The sequence below is a fragment of the Malania oleifera genome, chromosome 7 (genome assembly GCF_029873635.1).
Source record: "Malania oleifera isolate guangnan ecotype guangnan chromosome 7, ASM2987363v1, whole genome shotgun sequence".
Taxonomy (NCBI): domain Eukaryota; kingdom Viridiplantae; phylum Streptophyta; class Magnoliopsida; order Santalales; family Ximeniaceae; genus Malania; species Malania oleifera.
In genome coordinates, this window is record NC_080423.1 from 25,514,324 (window position 1) to 25,539,073 (window position 24,750).

The 24,750-nt window shown below is 35.7% G+C and overlaps 1 protein-coding gene across 2 annotated transcripts; it reads left to right on the forward strand.

Moving 5' to 3' along the window:
- Window positions 1-1,282: 1,282 nt before the first annotated feature.
- Window positions 1,283-20,838, forward strand: LOC131159447 (THO complex subunit 4D-like). Of its 2 annotated transcripts, XM_058114361.1 has the most exons (8): window positions 1,283-1,613; window positions 1,851-1,968; window positions 3,300-3,540; window positions 4,394-4,537; window positions 4,623-4,691; window positions 10,557-10,747; window positions 18,588-18,638; window positions 20,468-20,838. In XM_058114361.1, the coding sequence occupies exons 3-8, from the start codon at window positions 3,346-3,348 to the stop codon at window positions 20,661-20,663; spliced, it is 846 nt and encodes a 281-aa protein (XP_057970344.1). In that variant the 5' UTR covers window positions 1,283-1,613; window positions 1,851-1,968; window positions 3,300-3,345; the 3' UTR covers window positions 20,664-20,838. The 2 variants fall into 2 exon arrangements, with proteins under 2 accessions (XP_057970344.1, XP_057970343.1); XM_058114360.1 differs by lacking the exon at window positions 1,851-1,968.
- The last annotated feature ends 3,912 nt before the right edge of the window (window positions 20,839-24,750 follow it).

A 24,750-nucleotide genomic window follows, 5' to 3' on the forward strand; every position in this document is an offset into this window, starting at 1 on the left:
ATCTGATTATTATTATTATCGCAAATCGATCGGCGAACGAGACTTTAGAGATATCGGATTTTTGCTGGATACAACGCTCTAACTTCAAAGCTTCCAAAATATAAGAAAAAATAGAAAAAAAAAAATTTCAGAGTGAAAATAATAGAAAAATAATGCACAAACATTGAAATCAAAATTAGAGTTGATGAAAATTATAGAGAATCGGAAGCCCGAAAATGATGAACACAAGAGCCGCAACAAAAATCATAGAGAGACCAAAAGATGAGAGTGAGAGAGTGTGAGAGATGGAAAGATTTTTTTAGAGAGGCTAAGAGAGAGAGATGAGAGTAATAGATGGTTAGAAATATAATAAAGTTGTTAGTTGGGAAGTCAACGAGACTTGAAAAAAAAAAGAATTAAATTACATTTATTTTACATTTTAAAATACAATTTCATTTATTTGTTAGTTGGAAAGTCAATGTATGAGAAGAAAGCATAATAAATAATGTTAATATTATTTAATTAAAAAAAATTTAGGACTCCAAAAATATATTATTATTTAAAAAAATTTGGGGGCCTAAAAAATAGTGAGCATCGCAGCCGCCTAAAGGAAGAGCCGGCCCTACGTCCTCGAGACACTTCGTGATTCATGTGCAATATTTGACTTAAGCCTATTTTAGATGATTCTCCACTATTAGTCACTAGGTTGATTAGGTGACACATGATTTACCTTACCTAACTGATCTATCTTTTAAGATAACTATTTTAGTTGAATGATCATCATCACAATTTGAGGAAGTGTACAAAAATAATACAATCAATTTCGCTACTCCATCAACCATTTTTTTTTCTTCTTAAATCATAATTTTCATTGTCAAAATTATTAAAACGGTTGAACAATCCAATGTAAATAGTGATGGTGGAGCTAGAACCCCTCCTAGTGATGGAGAGTGATGGAAGCTTTTAATCATAGACATGACTTCCAATTTTTTGTCATTACACCTTCTAATAAGTTAATTAATGATACAATTTGGAATTTAATTAATTAATTTGTAATAAATCAATAGAGATGTATTGGTGTGAATGTAAAACAACTCAATATTTAAAATTTTAAAATTTTCTCAATTATGAATAAAAAATATTTAAAAACTTTAGAACATTTTTTTTGGCAATTGAAGATTTAGAGATTAATGATTTATTTAAATTATTTAATACTAAAATTATTTTAAAAATTAAATATATTTTATACCAAAAATTAATAATATCTAGTATTTATTTAAACAATTTTAAATAATAAAAAATTATGGAGAATAAAAATTTTTAAACGCACCCGTAGCGTCAACTCCAAAAGTAGTCTGCCGACTGCCATCCGAGCGCCTGATGCGAACGCACCAGGAAATCACTCAGAAACCCTAGAATTTGAATCCCCAAATACATCATAATTCTTGATGCTCCTTTTCCTCCTCAAGCCCTAATTGTTGTTTCTTCGGAAACCTGCCCTCTCTTTCTCCCTTTCTCTCCGTAAAAGCCTATCTTTTTCTCCGAAATTCTCTTTCTAGAACACCCTCTTTCGCTCTCTACTTAGCTCTGTGTTGTTTTAACCTGTTCCACCTCCGACGCTGCTATATTTTCAGGTATTAACTCTCTCTGTAAGCGGTAAGATAGAGTTTTCATTCGAGCTTCCTGTTTCGAATTTTTTTTTTAGTTTTAGTTTTTTGTTTTTTGTGTTTTCATTCCTAATTCCTCAATCCCACTGATTCACAAGTATGTTAATCAATTCAGATTGTTAAATTTTGTGCAAACTATTTTCAGTTTTGCACGTTTAGTGTTTTGTGCTATGAGATTCACATATGCTTTTCGGTTTGGATCAGGATTTTCACGTGTCATCTGCGAAAATGGAGTGAAAATTGGGAACAATAGATACGCACTCGGTTCTAGGGGAAAAAAATGGAAATTTTGACTGAAACTGACCCCAAAGTTGCAGTTTGGGTCTGTTTTATTTTATTTTATTTTAAATTTTCATTTTGCAAATATTCCTGTGTCTTTGATTTGTGCTTTTGCATATGGTTTAGTTTCTTTTTTTTTGCCCCTTGATTTCTCTAGCCTTTTGCATCGCTCTGGGAAACAACTGTTTTGAAATTTTGTTGGCAATTTTTATTAGTTCTAGTCTATAATTGAATTATTTCACAGGCTATATTTTGGGGTTTTGAAGGGGAAGGAAGGGAAAGAAGGGAAGGGAAGTAAAAAAATTGGTTGGTTGCTCTCCCCTTGTTTGGAATACTATATTGAATGAGAGGATACGTAGGGTGGTTGAAGTACCTTTCGAGAGTCTGGCGGGAATGCAAGGAAACAAGATATGAAATTATAAAATCCAGTAGGATCCCTACCTAAACCCCAGTTTGGGGTGAAGCATTTTGAGGGTAGTGGAGGGAAAGGGAAGAGAAGATAAGAGACAAAAACTTGTTCTCATTAGGGAAAAAAAAATAGCCTAACAGGGTTATCACTTATTAGGTCCACTCCCTTCCCCTCTTGTCCAATCCTCTCCTTCCAAACACAGCGTTATGGTTTTGGTTTCCTGGTTTGGCTCCTTCAATTGTAATTTGTGATGAGTATGAGGGTAGTTGAGTGTGACTGACTGAAGAGTGTAATTAATAGATTACACTCAGTTTATATGATTTATCATTGTCTTTGCATGACTGGGTGCGCACTACTATCTAACTTTCTTGTTTGAAATACAGTTGTTATTGTATTGTTGCTTTTCATCAATATATTTGTCTAACTTCCTGGTTTTATAATTTTTTTTTTCTTTAGAATATATATTTTATGTCTTTGTTCTCAATTTATAATTACAAAATCGAGTTTTTGCAATGAAAATGCATAATTAATTTATAAAGAGTAATATCAACTAGTCACTTGGCCGTGCTACTACTCGTCTTGATTTGTTATGTTGGCCATGTTATTGAAATTTGGATAGCACTTTTTTGTTTGTTTGGCTTAGTTTGATTTCATTACTTTGGGGGTGGGGGTTGCGGTTAATGGAGTAATTTGCATTTCAGAATTAGTTGTCAATGAAAATTGTGATATTAATCAGTTTAATTGTTATTTGTTACTAAAAATTTGATGTCTGTGGTAGGGTGAGACAATATTGAAAGAAGCTTATTTGGTTGAGAAGTAGTGTAGTGAACTGTTTTATGCTGTAACTGCACTTTTGCCATTGATATGCGCCTGTATGCATTGAATTTCCTGCCAACCAATTGACAGCCTATATGAATTCTTGTTGATTTTGATGTAATTCACATGTTTCTTTGGTTTTTTGGCAGGTTTTCGTAGTCTGAAATACCCTTAGAGGGTTGCTTCGCAGATCTTATGGCTACTTCACTGGATATGTCACTTGAAGATATTATAAAGAACAGAAGTAACATTGAGAGAGTCAGGGGACGAGGTAGGGTCCACCGTGGCCGAGGGGCAGGAGGTCCATTTAGTGGTGGAAGATTGATGGGGACACTCCATAGAGGCCCTCTCAGGGTGAATGCCCGGCCATCAGCTTACGCCATTGCCAAGGCAAGCTCAAAACTGTGGATGTTTTATGCATATTCTTGAGAATCTGATATGCTTTAGAAACAAAAGTCAAGAGGATCGCTTAATCTGCCTTAGAAACCCAATTAGAGGATCTATAATCTTATGCTGTATATGGAGAAGCTCACTGTGGCCCAGCCACTGGAGCACTACGACCTTCCAGTGCAGCGTACCATGGGTCTTCACAGATTATTTGTGATTGTGTGTTACTTGGGTTGTCCCATGGGGATTTTGCTCCTATACATATGCAGAAGTTGATTGGTGGCTGCATTAAATTATAATGCTACCTCCTGGCATTTCATTCAAAGGAGCTTCATTAGTTGGACCACAAATTGGAGCTTTCAGCAGTAGCACAACTCGCTTAACAATTAGTGGGCTCAACTTAATACCCACCTATAATCCATGCTAGTTACTTGCTATTGATTTAGTGTTTGATTACTGGTGGTTTAGACGGGGAGTTTATGATGGATCCTCTTGCTATGTGCGGAATATCTTTGGTGCGAGATTTTTCACATAACGTGCTAGTTCATGACATTTTTCCCGGAGGAGCTTCGTTCGCTTGTGTTCAGAACTGGAGCTCTGACTTGTCGCATAGCACTGGTTGATATGCAGTGGGTCAAATCCTCTACTCCCATCTACCATCCATATAATGTAGCTCAGTTTCCTTTGACATTATCATTGAGTTGTTCGACTATTTCAATATAAATAGATTCTACTCTGCTATCAATGGTTTTTTATATTTGTGGAAATTCTGTTGTCTGAATTACCTTTGTTTTGTGGTCATGTGCTGACATGTTCATTCCTCAATCTCAATTCTGTTTCAATATGCTTTCATCAGCCTGTCCGCAGATCAAAGAATTTCCCTTGGCAGCCTGATTTGTTTGAAGATAGCCTTAGAGCTGCTGGAATCCAAGGAATAGAAAGTGGCACAAAGATATATGTTTCCAACTTGGACTATGGGGTTACAAATGAAGATATAAGGGTACAACTTGAGCTATGTATTCACCTTAAATGTTTTTTGTAAAATATTGGTTGAAGGCTTTGTTGATATTTAACCTGCAACTCAGGAGCTTTTCTCTGAGATTGGCGAACTGAGACGATATGCAATTCATTATGACAAAAATGGCCGCCCAAGTGTAAGCATTAAGGCTTAGCATCTTATTTTCTGTAATTGTGTTGTATTGCCATAATTCTGTTCTTAGATCAGGCCATTCTCGTTTCTTAATCAGTAAATTCCATTCTCTATTACAAGTTATGTTATGGCATGTGCATTCTATGTAGTAAATTTGGTGGTAGTAGCAAAAGTTCCCTTGGCCCCTTCTTAGGATGATTGATTGAATACGCAAATTGGCACTCTTTGGAAGTGCATATTTATTTTATATGTGGTAAAGTTGGTGGTGGTAGGCTAGTAGCAATAATTATACCCTTTTCTTAGGATGAGTGATTCATTGAAGATTCATATTGACGAATTAGAGTGTTTGAATATGCATATTGACAAATTGGCAGATTCCTTGGAAGTGGGGCTGTTGGAATTTTTGGTAGTTCCTAATTTCTTGTATGAGTTGCATTTTTTTTTTAATGATATGTGTTTCCTGCAAAATTTTAAGTCCATCCAAGTAAAAGAATCCCATTCGTATATATCCACTAAAAGTGTTTATTTCCAGGTAATTTATACCTATAGTTTGTGGTTTTGAAGAATAGAGTAAGTGTTTAAATTTTAACTGAATGGACTTTTTCTATATCATCTTCAATCTTTTATTTACTATCATTGCAATACTTTCTGAAGGGAAATAGTTTGGGGATTGTCAGATAAGATTCTTATTCTATAAATAAGGGTAGTGCTGCATTAAATTGAAAAACATGACTCATTTGACCAAACTGACGAGCCTTGGCTAAATTTGATTGATTATCAATGATTTTTCAGTTGGTTGTGGATTGAATATATAAGAAACTGACAAGGTTGGTTTGGGTGATGGGTCAATGGACTAGAAACGGAGCACCCAAACCAACCATATGGACAAATCATGACATCATTTCTCAGTTTGTTAATTGTTACCCTAAACCCTGCTTCCATTTCAACCTACCTATATCTAAATATCCATTCACATCTCTCTGTGCCTCGTTTTCTATCTTCCCTCCCCGGCCCCCCCCCCCCCCCCCCAAAAAAAAAAAAAAAATCCTTGACTGAAAAGCTGGTTTCTTTTTTTTTTTTTTTTGTCATATGTCCTAGCTGATGATGTCTTCAATGCTTCTTATGCACAATTATTGTAGTGCAAAACCTGATGTTAGTAGTTTAATATCATGATATCAATGGCTCAAAAGTGCAGTAGGATAACACAAAATGAACGCCTGTTTTGTTTTTGCTGCAGTGATTAAGATGCTTCATATTCAAGTGATTGGTTCTCTCACTCACACACACACATTCACAAAATATTCCCCTTGGCCGTTCCCACAAACAAGATCCAACATTTACCAAAATGATCCTAATCCTACATAGAATTGGAAATTGGTAGGATTGGTGGCATTGGTAGGATCTTAGTAGGATTGCGGTAGAAATGTAAGATCCTATATGCATTTATATTTTAAAAATCTTTACTAATACCTGCTACAGGATTTTTTTTATTATATATTTTTTTATGGTATAATTATATGTGAAATGGATTACTTAATAAGTGATCTGGTTTACTTATTAATAATACCTGCTCAAATTTTTTTTTTTTTTTTCATATTAATGATTATTTAGTGGTGCAAACTTTAAACGTTACTTCTGAAGATTGATAAAACATTAATTTATTTGACAATGATAATGATAATGATAGTGATGATGTTAATGATGGGGACATTATGATAGAAGGTAGCTTGATAGTTCGGGTTCTTATTTTTAAAGATTTAAAAAAAAAAATGAGTGTTCATGTTGTATAGATCTTGTTGACTGATGTGTTAAAAGTAATGTCCTAGTTTTTTAGCAAGTATTTATTTTGCTCTCATTCATAATACAATTTGATTATGTGAGGAATGCAACAATTTGAACATTTCATCCTTTTATGTGATGAGGGCTCTATTATAGGGACACTTGTTGTATTTTTGAGTCTTCAACACTTACTAGCCAATTTATTGGTTGATTTATAGAAGTTTATGGAAAATAACATAAAATGCAATTTTCATATTTATTTGCATGGTTGGTAGAATCTTATTTCTCAATCAGATCTTATGAACCTATTTACCATTCTAGTCATCCTATGTAGGACACTGATTTTAATAACCTTTGCTGTTCCATTCTATTTTGTTTTTAATTTCTAGTCCTCCTTGATCATATTTTATTGAACTTTTATTTTTTTATTTTTAATAGCTACTCTCTTCAATCTTGTCTTAGCTGTTAGTGACAGTTATTATGGCCCAAAAAATTACCAAGAGATTGAAGCTTGACTATTGATTGCCCAAATTGATAAAACCAGCTGACCTTAGCTGTTTAAATGGATCACCTATTCACCTCATGGGTTGATTTTGATTTGTATTTTTCTAACCTGATAAGGTTGGTTTGGTTGGAAATTTTCCTCTCACCAAACAAACCCTGCACGGTACACAAACTAGACAGGATTATTTTTGGGAAATAATTACTGATAATTTATTTGCAAAACCAGGTTTTGTTCAGGTGTTGCTGTAGGTAGGGAAGACATGAATGTTCGTCTTTTGCAATTTGCTGATGATATGATTTTGTTCTTGTTGGGTGATAAGAAGTCTTGTTTGCATTATTCTGACTATTTTATAGGTTTTTGAGCTAGTGTCTGGTCTTAAGATCAATTTAGCTAAGTGTGCTTTGGCTGCATTTCATCTTAGTCCGGAGTTGACTTCTGGGTTTTCTTTGCTTGTAGGTTTTGAGATCCTGCAATGGATTTTGACATATTTAGGAGTTTCTTTTTAGGGAGTAATCCTAGAGCCGAGGGGTTTGGGATCCAGTCATTACTAAGGCTTGTAAGAGTCTTGATGGGAGGAAGGGTGTGTTTCTTTCCTTCGGTGGTCGCATTACTTTAATCTAGGCATGTCTTTCTTCAACTCCCCTGAATTTTCTATCCTTAAGGGCTTGTTGAGAGGAGGGATCGTGAGTTGGGAGGTTGTTTGTAGGTCTAAGGAAGAGCCAAGAAGGGGGGTTGGGTCATGGTAAGTTGATGCCCAAAAAACACCAGTTTGGTAGGTTACTGAAAGATTTGGGCCTTTGTCTAGACTGCAATCCTGGAAAGTATTAACGCGCATGATCTGCCTTAGAGAAGAAGGCTGGACAAGGCTCTTGGCCTGAGATGTGTATCATGTGCTCTGAACGCAATGAAACAAATGCTCATATTTTTATCCATCACAAGGTATCAACAAGCTTTGGAACTCTCTTCTAGTGGGCACCGCTGCAGAAGGTGGGAGAGCTTTTGCTGGTTAATTATGGGGGCTTCGGCAAAATAGAGATGGTAGAACCCTTTGGATCGTGGCAGTTTTTGCCATTCTTTGGACTTTGTCAATTGAGAGGAATGCTTCATAGGTATGCATGTCTACCTTGACCCTCTTATTGATATTTCCGAAGTCCTCTCAGTCATGCTTAGGTGAATGAGGAGTATGCCTTGGGCTAGGTTGGTACTCTACATTGTCAACCTCATAAAAAACTACCATCCTCAAGCCTAGACTCTAAGCTAACTTGGGGCTGGAGCGGCTGAACTACGAGGTTGTCCAGAGCCTTACTCATCTTGATGGCTGCTATAGGAACTCTTAGGATGGGAAAAATTCCCTGGTCTGTTCCTACTGAATATGGTGACTCATTAGGGTTCCGACTGACTGAATTAGGCCGTCTACTATATGGAATTTCGCCCAACTTCATGACTTGTGCAAATTGCATAGTGATATGCTCAAATTTATGGTCTACGAAATCTGGAGTGTCTAATCGGTGTGACAAAGCCCTTGGGTATTGTCATGTGCAGTTTGGTGGGTATGTGTTCGGTTTTGTTCGTGGATATGGATAATGTAATATGGTACAATGATGCTGAGGAAGACTAAACTGGACTTCATGTCATATGAACTCTAAAATTACTGCAATGCACTCTCATTAGACCATTCAACATAACGCACATGATTCAATGATCCTACATAATATCACAAGATTCACAACTTGAGGCTGTGGGTATGAATAAGGGTTCAAGCAATGAATGAACCGATGCAGCTCATATGAAAATTGCACTTTTGGTTTTTTAGATGGAATCCAAGAATTTGGAATGATGCATGCAAATTATTAATTTTCTAAATCAATTAAATATGAATCTAGATAAATGAGAAAATTTTGGTTCTCACAAAAAGACTCGAAGCACAACTTGCAATGAGTCTCAACTCAGTCATGCAAATTTCTTTAGCTAACTCCCAATTCTCAAATGCTCACAAAACAGCCTACAAGCAACATGCTTGAATCTGGTGCTAGCAGGGAAAACCAGCAATGGAGACCAATCCCTGATGCTGCAATGACTATTGATTCTCTAAGATAATGATGGTACACTAGCAGTCCAATCTCTGCCTATTTAGATTGAAATATTGAGCAAGTTTGCAAAATATCATGTCTGGAATCAAAATGTCATGCTGCAGATCAAAATCTCAAGAAACAAAAACCAAAAACTTGTGGCTGGAACCAATTTCTTTTGAAGTTTGGATGCTATAGGAGAATTTGGAGCTATTTCATGCGACCATTGCTTGGGTTTGCGTGGCCAGCAGTGGTCTTTTAGCGATGGTTTTTCAGATGGGTGGTAGATCGAGGGGTGATGGTGCTGTGTAATAACTTCGGATAAAGTAGGATTTTGAAGGGTGTTGACTGGAAATTTTTGTGGGTGGTGAGCTCATTGGACGGCGAAGAAACTTTAGCAGAAGGCCTTTTGGTGGTGTTTGTCTTTGATGGTGATAGAGGGGTGAAATGATGCCAGGAAGTTAGTGTTTGAACTCTAGGGGCATGGCTGTAATTTTTTGGGAAGTTGCAGATGATGAGCAGTCTAGCAGATACAAGCACAAAGGGAGGGAGAAGGAGAGGGTTTAGTTTTTTGCATTCCATTTTTTTTTTTTTTTTTTGGGTTTGGAAAATGGAACCAGTTTATGAAAGCTGCTTTTTGGGAATAGTATCAAATAAGTTGTCAGAATTTTGATTTAATTCTTTAAATGTAATATGTGTGTGTATGTGTGTGTGCGCGCGAGAAAGAGTGAAAGAGAGAGTTTAGCTTTCTGTGTTTCAGTTTTTTTAGGTTGAAATCAGTTTATGAAAGCTGCCTTTTGAGAATAGTATCAAATAAGTTGTCAGAATTTCGATGTAATTATTAAAATGCCATAGCATATTCCATTTTTTTTGGGTTTGGAAAATGAAACCAGTTATGAAAGCTGCTTTTTGAATATAGTATAAAATAAGTTGTCAGAATTTTGATTTAATTATTTAAATGTAATAATGGAGTTCAAAATCTTTATAAACTGCCACTAAACCTTTTTGTGCTCACAACTCCACAGTGAGGGGTGCTTAATGTATTAGTTTGGCATGCGTGCAAACAGTTTAGATCATAAGGAAACAGTCTAACATATAGGAAAGGCTTGGTGACCAATTAAATCGTTTACAAGCCTACTGTTTTAGGCATTTCTTTTCTAGTAAATTGCTGTATGCAAACTTGTGCAGCTCTGTTTGGAAACACAGCTAGAGTTTTTGGTGTTCTATTGCATATTGGATTTATTCATTTATCTTCTTTTGAGGGTTGGTCACTTAGATTTTTTATGCGAACTTCCTTAATACCTGGAGCTATGATTTTCACTGGTACATGTGATTTTTCTTCGTCCAGTGCTAAGTCTTTGCCCCATTCATATGATTAATTTGATTGAACAGGCTTTGACCTAGTGGCTCAATGCCTCAGTAATGTGATTGTTTGACATGTGCTTTATGACTTTTTTGTTTGATATGTTTTTTATATTTGCACCTGTAGCTCATATACTTTTGTTGGTTTGTGCAGGGATCAGCTGAAGTAGTTTATGTGAGAAGAAGTTATGCATTTGCAGCTGTTAAGCGTTACAATAATGTTCAATTAGATGGGAAGCCTATGAAAATTGAAATTGTAGGTGCGAATCCAGAGGTTCCTGTTTCGGCCCGTGTGAATGTGGTTGGTGGAGTTGATGGAAGAAAGAGGAGGACTCTTGTTATGACGTATGTAACTTCACAATCTACAATTCTTATTCATTTTGGGACTTTGTTTTTTCTTTTTACCTCCTTTGGTTTCATATTCCTTTAACCTTTTGAATCAGCTAACCGATACTGTTGAAGGTGACAAAACAATAATCTTTCATCCATTAGGGTGTATCAGTATATGTGAATAATGATTAAAAAGTTTAGACTTTTTCTCTGTTGGTATCTCCTAGTTTAATTGTTGCGGGCGCTGACCTAAATGTTTTCATTATTCTTTCCTTATCATTTGCCATGTGGTTATAAAATTCTTAGAATTTGGGAAAGTAGCTTGTCCTTTTTGCAATCAAAGGAACATGTGTGCACAATGATGATAACAAACATGATGCTATTTGATATTAGGTATATTCGAGCTTGGTAGTTTTGAGGTTCTAGGGCTATACTGAGAAATGGATGCTTTTGACTGTGTCGTGATTATTTTATTTTAGTTCTCTTCAATTTTTGGGGCATCGGGTGTAAGGAAGGTACAAAATGAGATGATTGGAATGTGGCAAGAACATATCAGCCACCAAGGATGACAATAGATGTTTAGAAGAGAGGGAGAATCTAAAATCCTTATTTGCTTGTGGTTTTACACTTTTACTTGGTAGAACCTCCGTTCTGCTATTAATGAGCTTTGCAAATGGCTAGGCTGATATTTTGATGCAAGTATGCAATTTTATATAATTTTTTTTGTTTATATCAAAGAATTGTTAGTTACGGTGCTAGAGGTACTTCTGTAATTTCTTAATTTTGGGTTTTATTTTTGTCAAATTAGCTTTTAGGATCATTTTGTAATATTTAAGAATACTTTTGTGATGGGAGATATTTTTGTGGACTTCAGAAGATAGGTGGTTTTTAGGAGGAGTTATGTGCAAGTGCAAAATGGGAGTCGGCTTCTCTTAGAAACTTGGGATTGGTATGAGTAGGAGCCTCCAGCCTATTTTACAGGAAGCTTTTTTGCTTTGGTCTTTGAGAAGATTTCTCTGCAGAGCATAGACCTGCTAGGTTTCTGAAGATTTGCAGGCTTGGGTTATGAGAGTAGATGCTATGGTGCCTATGACTCCCTCTATCTTTTTGCTAAAGGCATGATAGGCTAGTAGAAAGCTGTTGTTATTGGAGGATATCTGAATCAGTTCTGATAGGTAGCTTTTCAAATCTAGTGCGGGGTTGATGTGTTTGAACCTGTAACTTAAAATGGAGTTTTCTTTAGCCTTCGGCTTGATATATTTTTTTTCTTTGTTCTCTGCAAAGTATCATGCTGTAGTGGGCACTTACGAGGATAAAGTTGCTGGTGTGCTTAGAAATTGCCTATCTGTTGGACTGAAATTCACAGCAATAATCATTTTATCATTTTGAGAATTGAGTAGTTATTTTAGTCAAAGAAGGTCGTTAAAATATTTTTCTCAAATCTCAGTCTTTATCTCTAATTTTTTCTTTTATTCCTACGCTTATTTGCATAAAATTAGTATCAAAGCAAGTTCCAACTTGTGGGTTCATGGCAACAAGGGGTGGATGAGGAAATAGGGACCGTAGAGGAAGATGTGACTTATTTGCATCAATTTAATATCAAAGCAAGTTCCAACTTGTGGGTTCATGGTAACAAGATGGAAGAGGAAATAGGGGCCGTAGAGGAAGATGTGATTGTTGAGATGTCTTGAGAGCTGCTGGAACAAGTTACACAACTTACTCAGCTTGTTACACAAACTATGGGTAATCAAGACCTCCAAAATGACAGTGATAATGAATATGATCATGCTAGAGTACTTAGAAATGAAATCAATGAGCAGTTGGAGGTTGAAATAGATATCTCTTAAGAGTTCTGAAAATGAGAAGTCTGCACGACAAAATAAAGGACCTTCAGGATGGGAAGATAAAAAAAAGGCATTCCCCAGCCACAAGAAGATAAAAAAAAGGCATTCCCAAGCCACAAGGCTCGCTGCTTTGCAAGGGTAGGGGGAGGGTCTTCACGGTGTACAACGCCTTATCAGCTTTTATGCAGAGAGGCTGTTTCCTTGGACTCGAAGCCATGATCAACTTGTCACAAAGGAGCAACCTTACGATTGATCCAAGGCCCGCCCTCACTTTCAAGATGGGAAGATGCTCTTCAAATTTCCATACAGTATAGTGTAAACTACATATTTCAGGATTTGATCCATAGAATTATTGGATTTGGTTGATAGCATTGAGAGTTATTTTGAATGGAAAGAAATATTGAGAGGAAAGTGGAGCATGTGGGAGCAAAGCTTAGAGGGGAAAGGGAAAATCAAATGATGCTACAAGATGAAAGAGAAGCTGAAAGGCTCAATTCCTACCCTGGTATTATGAGCAAACCATGTATCGAAGGGTTCAAAACTTGAGGCCATGTGAGAAGTCGATCAAGGAGTATATACTTAAAAAGAGCTTCTTAGGCTTTCGTTGATGTGCACTCTTCTGAAAAAGAAGTTTGAAGGGTTGCTGCTATGTGGATGGTCTTAAAATGACCACACAAGACCAGTAAGCTTGCAGTAGCCTTTTAAGGCCTATCAGCTTGCCTTAGAAGTTGTCACAATTTTCCTACAACATGACTAAGAAGCTTGTGACTGATTGCAACAGCTGTGCGTCAACTAGTAAGGTGGGTGGCGCCACTAGAGATGGTCAGACAGCAGCCCTTTTCAGGTGCTAATCAGCCAACTAGCAACAATAGTGGGAAGGCAGCCCTAATAATCTTGATAACCAGGAGAAAACAATGGTGAAATGCATCAGATGCTTCAAACTTGGGGACAAGTCCAACTGGTGCTAATCAACCAACTAGAAACAATAGTGGTAAGGCAGTCCTAACACGCTTAATAACCAAGGGAAAACGATGGTGAAATGCATCAGATGTGTTGGACTTGGGGACTGATCCAACAAGTGTCCAAAGAGGGCTGAAGGCAGAGTCAAATCTTGTTGAGGGTCAAGAGGCTGATTGTAAAGATAGTTTTGATTGTTGAGGACCAGGAGCAGCAACTGGAAGCTGAAAATAATGTGGCAGAAGAAGGGATTTGAGGGCAATGTCCTTGGTGAGGCTTTAGTCATTTTAAGGTCATTACTTTCTCCTTATGTAGGCAACAACAATTGGCTATGTAAAAGGGTATCTTCTGAAATAGATATACAACTGGTGAAGAACTCTGAAACTTGATAATTTGACAGTGGGAGAAACAAGAAACTGGTTTGTTAGGAGATGGTAGACAAGTTGGGATTGAAAATTGAAAGACGTCCACAACCATACCAGATTGTGTGCTTCAACAATGGGGATGAAGGATCTCTTTAAGATGCCTTGTTTATTTCTCAAATTAGTTTCTTTAAAAATTTTTTTTATTGTGATGTGGCTCCCATGGATTCATGTCATATTTGTCTTGGGCAATCTTGGCAATATGACTAAGGCACAATCCAATGGTATTAAGAATACTTGTACATATTTTGTGAAAGATGGTGAGAAAAAGAAGCTGCTTGTGCTAAAACCGATGAAGGATGAGGACATTAAGAGCAAGAAAATCGTTGTTCACTTGTTCTTTCAAATCAAGGGGATTGTGCCAAAGAAAGGAAAGTGGGCTGCTTTATGCCCTTTTCCAGAAGGAAGGAAAGCTGCAAATGGAGCTCCCAAATGATGTCAGGGAGATTCTTGATGAGTTCAAATATGTGATGGTGGGAGGAGCCTAAAGGAGCACGAAGAGTTTCAATAGCAGGTTAGGGAGCTTCTGAGAAAGGGATTTATTCAAGTGAGCACAATTCCTCACTTTACTTAATCCTAAGAAGGATGGAACTTGAAAAATGTATGTGGACAAAAAGGTTATCAAGGATTATCAACAAAATCACCATTGAATGCAAGTTTTCTATTTAGAGATTTTGTATTATGCTTGACATGGTAGCTGGAACATAGATTTATTTCAAGATTGACTTAACGAATGATTGTCACTGAAACAGAATCAGATCTGAAGATGAGTAGAAAAAAGTATTTAGAACCAAGGGTTGCTTTAAGAAATGCCCTTAAGGTTTTCCAATGCATCGATATCTTCATGAGATTTATGAAATGTTCTGAGACCTTTCATTGGGAAGTTTTTTGTTGCTTCAAGAAAAGTAAAATAAATTAGTTAAGGGTTATCCTCCAATTTTTGAGGCAAAATCAACTTTATGTTAACATAAAGAAGTGCAGATTCACAGTGGAGAGGTTGGACTTCATGGGTTTCATTGTCTTGTTGAAGGGAATAGAAGTTGATCCATCGAATATTGAAGCTATGGCCTACTCCAAGAACAATTGTGAAGATGACAAGTTTTCATACTTTTGGCCACATTTTACAGGTTATTCATTAGGAATTTCATTTCATTGTCTCAAACAGCGGCTTTTGTTCATCATCAGTCCATGTCACTTACAAAAAACAACAAAAAAGAAAAGGAAATTGTTATTTGTCAATGCTAAGTCTCCACAAGCATCGTAGATCTGTTACTGTTGGGGTTCCTGTAACAAATGTATCTCAGAAATTGGAAGCATTGGCAAGCCTTGGCCATGGAAAAATAAACGAAGATAGCTAGCATTAAGTTTGTTTGGCAAAGCAGCATTTGCTAGAGTTTAGCTACTGATATGTTAAATTCTGCCACAGCTACATCTTCAGATCCACCACAGAGGCATTTTTGTGTTAAATGCTACTGGTATCATGACCAGATTCTGCAGTTACACTTGCCCATCAGGCCCCATCTGTGGCAACTGTTGCGTCCCTTGAGGTTAAGTTTTCAATTGCTCACTCAAGGCCTGTTGTTTCTTTTGGATTTGTTGTGACTACCATAACAGATTGAACTTGCTGTCAGAAATTAAAAACATATTGCGACATGTTAACAGAGCCTTTTAGAATGCTATATATTGCCTTAATATCCTGAGAAATTTGTAAGCACGATATTTTTTTAAATCTGCCTGCTATGTTTTAAGAATCTTTTGGAATAAACCAAATCTGTTAATGAGATTTTTGGGATTTGTGCACAGAAACTGACCAAATCTGATTTTTCTAAATTTGTGTTTGAAATGGGATATGACTGAGAATTTTCATCTGCAATTAATTCATCATCAGTTGTGATATATTGGTATTATCTATGAGAAATTTTGAGTTTTTAGTGAGAAATTGAAGGGAAATATCAAAGGAGCCTCCTAAGATCACAAAGTCAGTGTAAGGACCCTTTTAGTGGTTGGGCTCAACAGGAACTGATTAGATATTTCTTAGCTAGTTGGTATGTGTGAGAATCTGCACTGGTCCATGTGTTGTGTTCTTCCATTGAAAAAAGAGCCATTTTTACAAGTGTTTTCTGGCTAGCTAGCAATTCTCAACAATTGATCGAAGCTATCTGTCATTGGGATTTTAATGATTGCTTAGGCCTTTATTGTTTCATAGATTGGTTATGCAAGATTATTTTCTTTGGCATGTGTTTTATAACTGCATATGCATCCAATCTGGTATGTCAAAACTTTTTGTTTGGCAAAGCAACATTGGCGAAAGATTGAAAGGAACGATGTACTTTGGTAACCGCCTATTGCAATGGTCTGAAAGGAAATAAATTTTAAAAGAAAAATATGTTCCTAATTCTTATAGGGGACAATTGGCAATCCAAATCTGTAGCCATTGGCCATTGTCTTCTAATGTTTTTTATTAGTACTTGAATTTGAAGGCCTCATGCTTGATGTCATTATTGTGAGGACTGTAGAGTGATGATTATGTTAAAAAAAAGTCTTGAGAGAAGGTTGAAAACAAATTTTATTATGAACTTTAAAATTTCGAGCCATTTCTTTGAAGTTTGCTATGTGGCATTGGGAGCTGAGAGATTCCTTCAGCAAGTTGACCATAACACCACCTCCATGTTAAAGAGTTTCCATCAACCTATATCAAGTTCTTAGTGGTAAAGAGATGGTAACGATCCCATTCAAAATGTTTGAGTGAAGAACTTGACTTGTTGAGGTTAAACAATCCACTTCTAGTACTGCTGATGCTCATTGTTGCAGAATTGAGAATCATGATTGTGTTAATGATTGGCATACTATAAATGTGCAATATTCTGACCCTTATGCGGACATCAGTTACGAGTCATCTTAGCGGACATCAGTTACGAGTCATCTTATTAGAATGATGACTTATACTTGGCTTTAGTGACCTTCCACAATGTTGATACTTCTTCTAGGCTAGAGAGGACCTTGACTTTCAATAGACTTGGTTCTTGAGACTTGCAATGAACTTTAAGATGACTTGCATGCTAAAAGGACCAAAATGCCTCTGATTGTTTCAATTACTAAACTGAAATTCCCACTCCTAATCCAAAGAAAGAGCTATTATTGTGTTTTTTGGAGTTCGTTGAATATTCCTTAATTATTGATCCTATTATTTAGAATCCGCTTATTATTTCTCCTCCATTCATTGAATCTGTGCCTTGATTGCCTGTATCCCCTCCTCCACATGTTCATCAACCAATTCTAATGGAACTTTTCCCTTCATTCTTGAATATGGACTAAATGCATATTTTTTTGAGTTGCAATTAGATTTTGAATATGAAATTTATTTCTTGTTCAGAGGACTTCTTAACTTACTGGAAGACATTGGATCTTCTATGCTGCTTTTAGTTGGGCAATCCTTTCGCTACTTCCCCATGGTGATTAAGGATACAATGTTGTACATGCCTTTTTTTTGCTTGTTTGGCTCTGTTTCAGCTTATGAATTTACTGCTAATTTGCCATTTCAGAACTCTTTAAGTTTGAATTTTCTTCAATCAAAGAAGTTGATGGACTTCCTTTGAGAAATTCGTGGCACGCTTATTATAGCTATAGATTAAGAGATTAGGATTTCTTTTTTATTTTTTTTAGTTTGGATTTTTTGATTAGGGAGTTTTAATTAATTTTTTATTGTAAATATTTTTATTTTGTTGGGGGTTGTGTTGCACTTCGCCTCTTTTATTTCTAATGTTGGCTTGCAGTACTCTTTATGTGTGATGTGTGATTAATGTGCAGTTTAACTTTCCTCTCCTTCTCATTTCTCTTTCTTTTCTCTTCTTTGTTTTCTTTCTTCTCTTCCCTATTTTCTCACTCTATGCTCTTCTTTTTGTCTTTTCTCTCCCCCATGCTGTCTGACATCAAATTGAGTTGTAATTTATCTGCAAAAAAGATTTACCTGAGAGCATCCATTGAAAATGAGACTCTAGTAGTGTTCCCAGTTCTAACATCCTTATTCCATAGTCTGAGCTTGGAGGAAGAAAAAAGAGAACTCATGCATGAAACTTGCTAATCTTGGTTATCTAAATCGACTGGTATCCCATTTGTACATTTTAAATTCCTCTGTTTTTGTTTGTTTTTTTTTTTTTTTTTTTTTTTGTGGTGGGGTCGGGGTGGGGATGATGTTTTGATGAGCCAACTCTTGCTAGAGATGCAGTTACAAAACAAGAGCATTAAAAGGAAACAATAATTGAAGATGGGAGAAGATTAGAACATTAGTCACAGTGCCACTACCAGAAACAGCTAATGAGCTTATTGCAACTGTTGAAAGTTCAAAATTTGAATTACAGCTTTCATAGCGAACCCTTGCTTTGTTGGAGAGTTGTTTCTTCATTGAAATCATTCAGCAATTGGCAAACTTTGTCAGGTTGGGGGTTATCAGGCAGTATATGCATCTGTTAAAGATGGAAAATGACATGTTAAGCTGCATTCCCAAATAGTTTACAATGCAATTGATGTTACTGTTATCATATTCTTGGTGCCTTTTTTTTTTTCTTCTTTTGTTACGTAAGTTTGGTAAGTTGCCTTTGTGAAAGTTATTTACCGATTCTTGAAATTATGCAGGCCTGGAATGGTCCCTGCCAGAGTTCCTCCTGCAATTAATCGTGGTTTTGGGTTAGTCTCTCTCTCTCTCTCTCTCTCTCTGGATGAGGGCGTTTTGCTATGTGATTGTTTGCTTTGGTTGCAATTAGGGTCTGTTTGGTATCTTTGCTGTTTTTTGTTTTCTGTTTCTGTTTCTTCATAGCAAAGAAACAGATTATAAAAATACATTTGTTTATTTTGTTAGTTTTCTGTTTTTGTTGTCAGTTTTCAGTTATTTGCCAAAAATTAAAAATCATAAAATCTAGTTTTCAGTTTTTTGGCAACCTGTTGTCAGAAATTTTAATATTCAGAAATAGTTTTTTTGGATTAAATTATTCATTTTATACACTTCTAAATTAAAATTAAAATTAAATGATCATATGAATTTAAATATAATTAAAAGAACAATATACATAAATTTCAAAAAACAATAATAAATCCAAGTACAAAATGCCTTTACTATTTTCAATTGTTATGTCCAATAAAATTTGTTGTGAAGTAAATTTTGAAAGTAGAACAATTAAGTAAAATAATTATAATAAATTTTATTTTTATTATAGTAATTTTTTAATGTGTATTATTTGTAATTTTATTATTTTAATCATATATTTATAATATTATTTGATTTAAAGATGAGAAGATGCATTTTTTAATCAAGTTTTTAATTTTTATTAGTTTTATACCAAATATATTGCTAGTTTTTAGTTTTTATTTTTGATTTTCGTTTCTTTAATTTTTGACAGTGATACCAAACGGCCCTTAGAAAGTTGGTTAATTTTGTGTGGAGTTAGGATTTCAGCTTTGCGTGGAGGTGGGATTGTGACACTCATCTTTCACTTAAAAAAACTCATAATGAGATAATCGTTGGCTTAAATAAATTTATGGTTATTTTTTTCCCTTCCATTTTTGTGTGCGGTGGTTTGGGGTGAGAGGGGGTCGGGCATTGCTCAAGGTCCCCTAACCTGATAATGTGGTATGTGTCATCATTGATCATGTGGTTCTGCCCTAATAGTCTAATATATGTTTTACATGCTGGAATGAGGTACTAGTTGAGATGCATGCATGGTGTGAAATTTGTTTATATATTTTTACGCTTTTCTGTGGGTTGGAAATGAGCTAAGCTGTGACAGGTCAGTCAAACTTGGATTGAGCTTTGGCTGAGCTTGAGTTTGAGTTTACTTGTTGCAACGACCAAGTTTGTGTTAATGGTAGGAGTACATAGAAGATTGCCACTGACATGAAGCTTCAACTTAAATCATACTTTTGCTATATACCATTGAATTTTTGTAGAACCCCTTATCCTCCACCCATTGTAAATTCTTCTCTTTTCCTCTTAACAAATTTCCTTTTTTTTTTTTTGCTATATACTATGCAATACCCTTACATTTCAGTTCTTTCATATAGTTGTTGAATCCATGTATTGTGGAGGTTCCATGGGATTGATTTTATGGATCCTACGCCTGTCACCTACATTCTGCAGAGAGTATGGTTTGGGGTTTACTCATTTTTTTCTTAGTGGAAACTGTATATCGACATTAGTATCTGGAAGAATCTGAAGGCTGAATTGCAATATGAAATATGATAAATAGGCCAAGTATGCGAAGCTTATCCGATGACACTGCCAGTTGTGGATATGTATATGGATCATATGAATCTTTACAAATCTAATGTCATCTTTAATTCAAGCATGACTGAATACCTGGACTACAAGAAGCATCATTCATTAGATGTGTTTCATGCAGGATTGCTGCAGCTGGTTTCTTTTTTGGTTTACCTAGCTGTTTACAAATGAAGTCACTGCTGATGATTAATTTCAGTATTGTAATTTTTGATGGTTGACATGTTGCCTTGCTGTGTTGCAGTCAGAGGAACCGTGGGGCTTTAGGGACTAGCCGTGGTGGCCGTGGCCGTGGTCGTGGTCGTGGTCATGGTCGTGGTCGTGGTCGAGGTCGTGATCGAGGGCGTGGTGGCCGTGGGAGGAAGCCCACTGTCGAGAAGTCAGCTGATCAGCTTGACAAAGAACTGGAAAATTACCATGCTGAAGCAATGCACACTTAATTTTTCAAGTTCTTTGAGTTGAAATAGTTGCAGCTGCAAAAACCCAGCCATGGTAGATGTACAAATATTGAGTTGGTTAATTTGGAGGTGCTGTTTGTCTGCCTTTTATTGTTACTTCTGCTAACAAACGTGCTAGATAACAAGTATCAAAGAAATATTTGTTGTGTTATGCTAACCCAGTATTCTGTCTTCTCTCTGCATGTTTCTTATCTTGTAATGGGCTGTCTAGAAAATTGTAGAGTATTTTTATGCAACATTAGAGGCTGGTGATTTTCTTTAATCATATTGTTAGTAGGGTTTTTACTTAATTTCTTTACCTTCTGTGTTCAGTTCCCAAACTTGTAATGCCATATGGACTAAACAAAGTCTCTCTGCTGAAAGCTTTGGCAGTCACTAACTTTATCCTTGTCCAGTTTTCTCCTTTTCCTGGGGCTGCCTACAAAATTGTTTGAGTATTTTTATGCAACATCAGAGGCTGGTGATTTTCTTTAATCATGTTAGTAGGGTTTTAACTTAAGTTCTTGATCTTCTGTGTGTTCGGTTCCCAAACTTGTAATGCCATATGGACTAAACAAAGTCTCTCTCTCTGCTGCAAGCTTCGGCAGTCACCAACTTTATCCTTGTCCAGTTTTCTCCTTTTCCAGGGGCTGCCTAGAAAATTATGAATATTTTTATGCAACATTAGAGGCTGGTGATTTTCTTTAATCATGTTAGTATGGATTTAACTTAAATTTCTTACCTTCTGTTTGTTATTGTTAGTAGGGTTTTAACTTAAGTTCTTAACCTTCTGTGTGTTCGGTTCCCAAACTTGTAATGCCATATGAACTAAACAAAGTCTCTCTCTTTGCTGCAAGCTTCGGCAGTCAACCAACTTTATCCTTGTCCAGTTTTCTCCTTTTCCAGGGGCTGCCTAGAAAATTTTTTGAGTATTTTTATGCAACATTAGAGGCTGGTGATTTTCTTTGATCATGTTAGTAGGGTTTTAACTTAAATTTCTTACCTTCTGTTTGTTGTTAGTAGGGTTTTAACTTAAGTTCTTTACCTTCTGTGTTCGGTTCCCATACTTGTAATGCCATATGGACTAAACAAAATCTCTCTCTCTCTCTCTCTCTCTCTGCAAGCTTTGGCAGTCACCAACTTTATCCTTGTCCAGTTTTCTCTTTTTCCAGGGGCTTGAAAATTTTTTGAGTATTTTTATGCAACATTAGAGGCTGGTGATTTTCTTTAATCATGTTGTTAGTAGGGTTTTAACCTAAAGTTCTGACCTTCTGTTTGTTCGGTTCCCAAACTTGTCATGCCATACGGACTAAACAAAGTCTCCAGTTTTCTCCTTTTCAGCTAGTTGGATTACAGGTGTATTTTAGTTGTCTTGGCACAACAAAATACTCGAATTTGACTTGATTTGAAGACAGTAAAATATTCGAACTCCACTTAACTCTACTTGAAATGAAAATGTGAAGTTTGTAACTTTTCAAATTCGATCAATTTTATAATTATTAAATTTGAACTCAAATCGGTTACAAGTTTATAAAATTTGAACTTGACTCAAGCAAGCTAATAAAATATATATTATAATATAAAAATAATAAAATTTAAAAGTTTGATTAGACTTGAAACTTGACTCATTTAAATATTAAAATAGCTCGAGCAGAATTCAATCTTGAGTAGAATCGAATCGTTTGGCAGATCGCTTAATCCTGTTCATCTTCGGCGCAAGAGCGCTCGATCAGTGAGCTATTACGCACAAGGGCAGTCTGAATAACTCGCGAACAAACTTGACTCACACTCACATTCTTAAATTAGATGTAAAACTCAATGACCAAAACTTCTATATGGGCAGTAAAAGCAATTGATCCAATCAAATTTGGTAAGGCCTATATTGAAATGCCAATTAAATTTTGTAAGGCCTATATTGAATTGTGCGGGTTTGGGCCACTTGGTTTGAGTTTATAACTCATGTTCTTGTCTCTTCTTAATATTCCTTTTTTGCGTGACCCTAGTAAGTGCAAATTCTCCTGATTTATAGCTTATCATATCGATTGGGTTTGCCACTTCCATTTACAGATTCTGGGTTTTTTATTTTGTAATTAAGATTTGAGATTTTAAATCTATGTAATTTTGCTACTTCAATTTTTACATTTGCTCTATAAGTACATTATTTTTTTTTTTCGCTGGTCTACTATAGGCATATTTTGTTACTTAGATTTTATTTTTATTTATCTTGGAGATTGTTTTTTTTTTTTCACTGGTTTACTATAGGCATATTTTGTTACTTAGATTTTATTTTTATTTTATATATATATATCTTGGAGATTGTTTACCAAATTTGTACACCAACCAAACATGCATTGCTGCCGTTCAGTTGGTCATGTGTAGTGTTCTTAAGAGATTGATCATTCACTTAGAACAGAATCTTGTCATCAATGTGTAGGGGGAGCGTTAGGAGCTTGGCCTTGTAGCTCGGAGTCACCCAATCAAAGATAGATCTATAAAGATGGTGTTCATATAGTAGAATCATGAATATCAAAATCAAGTCACTAAAAAATTATAGAACAATTTGTTGGAGATTGTGAGTTTAAAAGTTAATTTTTTTATGACTAAGGTTTAAAATTGTAATAATAAAAAAATCTTGAAGACTCTTAACTATTTGGGGAAAGTGTAGATTCAAATTTGAAATGAACAAGAATAGGTTTAGGGTTTATGAAATCCCATAAGCACCAAGGTGATGGTTGATAAAATGTATAACAAAGTGTAAAGAGGATCCATTATTTAATATGAGTCCTTTCATTGCTCTACCTTTTCTTTTCTACAATTTCTAGCCTTCCAAGAAATCAATTCACTTGTTGCCAATATTTGTGATATGCCTCTTACATTGTAAGTGAGGGCAGGCATAGGATTACAATCCATCCTCATAATTTATTGCCTTTCTTGAAAGGTGTTCGACTTTTGTTAGTCAATTGTATATAGAAGTTAGATTAAATTTGGTTTAAATGTTGAGTCTTGATGATTTTTAATGTTTGAGTATGAATGTGGCTTCTTGAATTTGTATTAACTTCATAACATATAATTTTATTTTAACGGTATTTTTAATTATCTCATTATTGATCCATTGGTTTGACCATTGTCCTACTAATTGGACCAATAACCTAGTGATCTAGTCCCTTTACTAGGTCAATGGTGCTCTCCTATCGTGGATGTAGGTAATTTGTCGAACCACGTTAAATTTGTGTGTCATCTTATCTTTTTTTTCTCGCGCAATTTTATTTCTCCATATCAGCATTTTACTTCAACATTTTTACATAGCAAAGCCTCTAGCCTTTGCTTACCCTCTAGGTTTCTAGGCAGCCATTAGGGAGCATCTATATAGGCGCATCCATTCCCCACTCTCTCTCTCTCTCTCTCTCTCAACCACACCTCAAAGCAGCCATGGCTACCTTGATGCTAGCCAAGGAATCCTTTGCTTTTTGTTGATTCATCTATGACCAAAAACATAGAAAGCTCTAACCAACCTTGTTAGCAAAAACCCTATAATTTTTGCTTACTCTTTCTCTTTCTCTCTCACACACATGATTACATCGAAGAAGGTTTACATGATTGCTTACATAAGAGCTATATGCATGTGTTATCTCAAATATGTGTTTATGTGTAGAGGGCATCCGTGGTGTATATGTACATGTGGCTATAATAGTGAAGAACATTCGCGCCAAAATCGAACAATCACATAAACAACAGAAATAAAGAAGAATAAGAACCATACCTTGAACCCCTTCTCGAAGGCTTACAAGGAATACCCAAGACTGCCCAAGCATCTTCTCTAAACAAAGCGATACAATTCGTGAAGCCCTTGTGCTTTCTAAGAAAAACCCTCCTCTTATTCTCCCCAAGCCTTCATTTTTTCGCCTCAAACACTATTCCAAGCAAGTGGTGTTTAAAATAGTACGTGAATTACATGTGAGTTTGAAGTAATATTTAATATAATTTTATTATATATTTTATTTAAATTCACAAAAAACTAAATTCAAATTCATATTACCAGATGTAGAGTGAGTGTTCTTTTAGTGCTTTAAAAAATGACATCAAGTTTGTT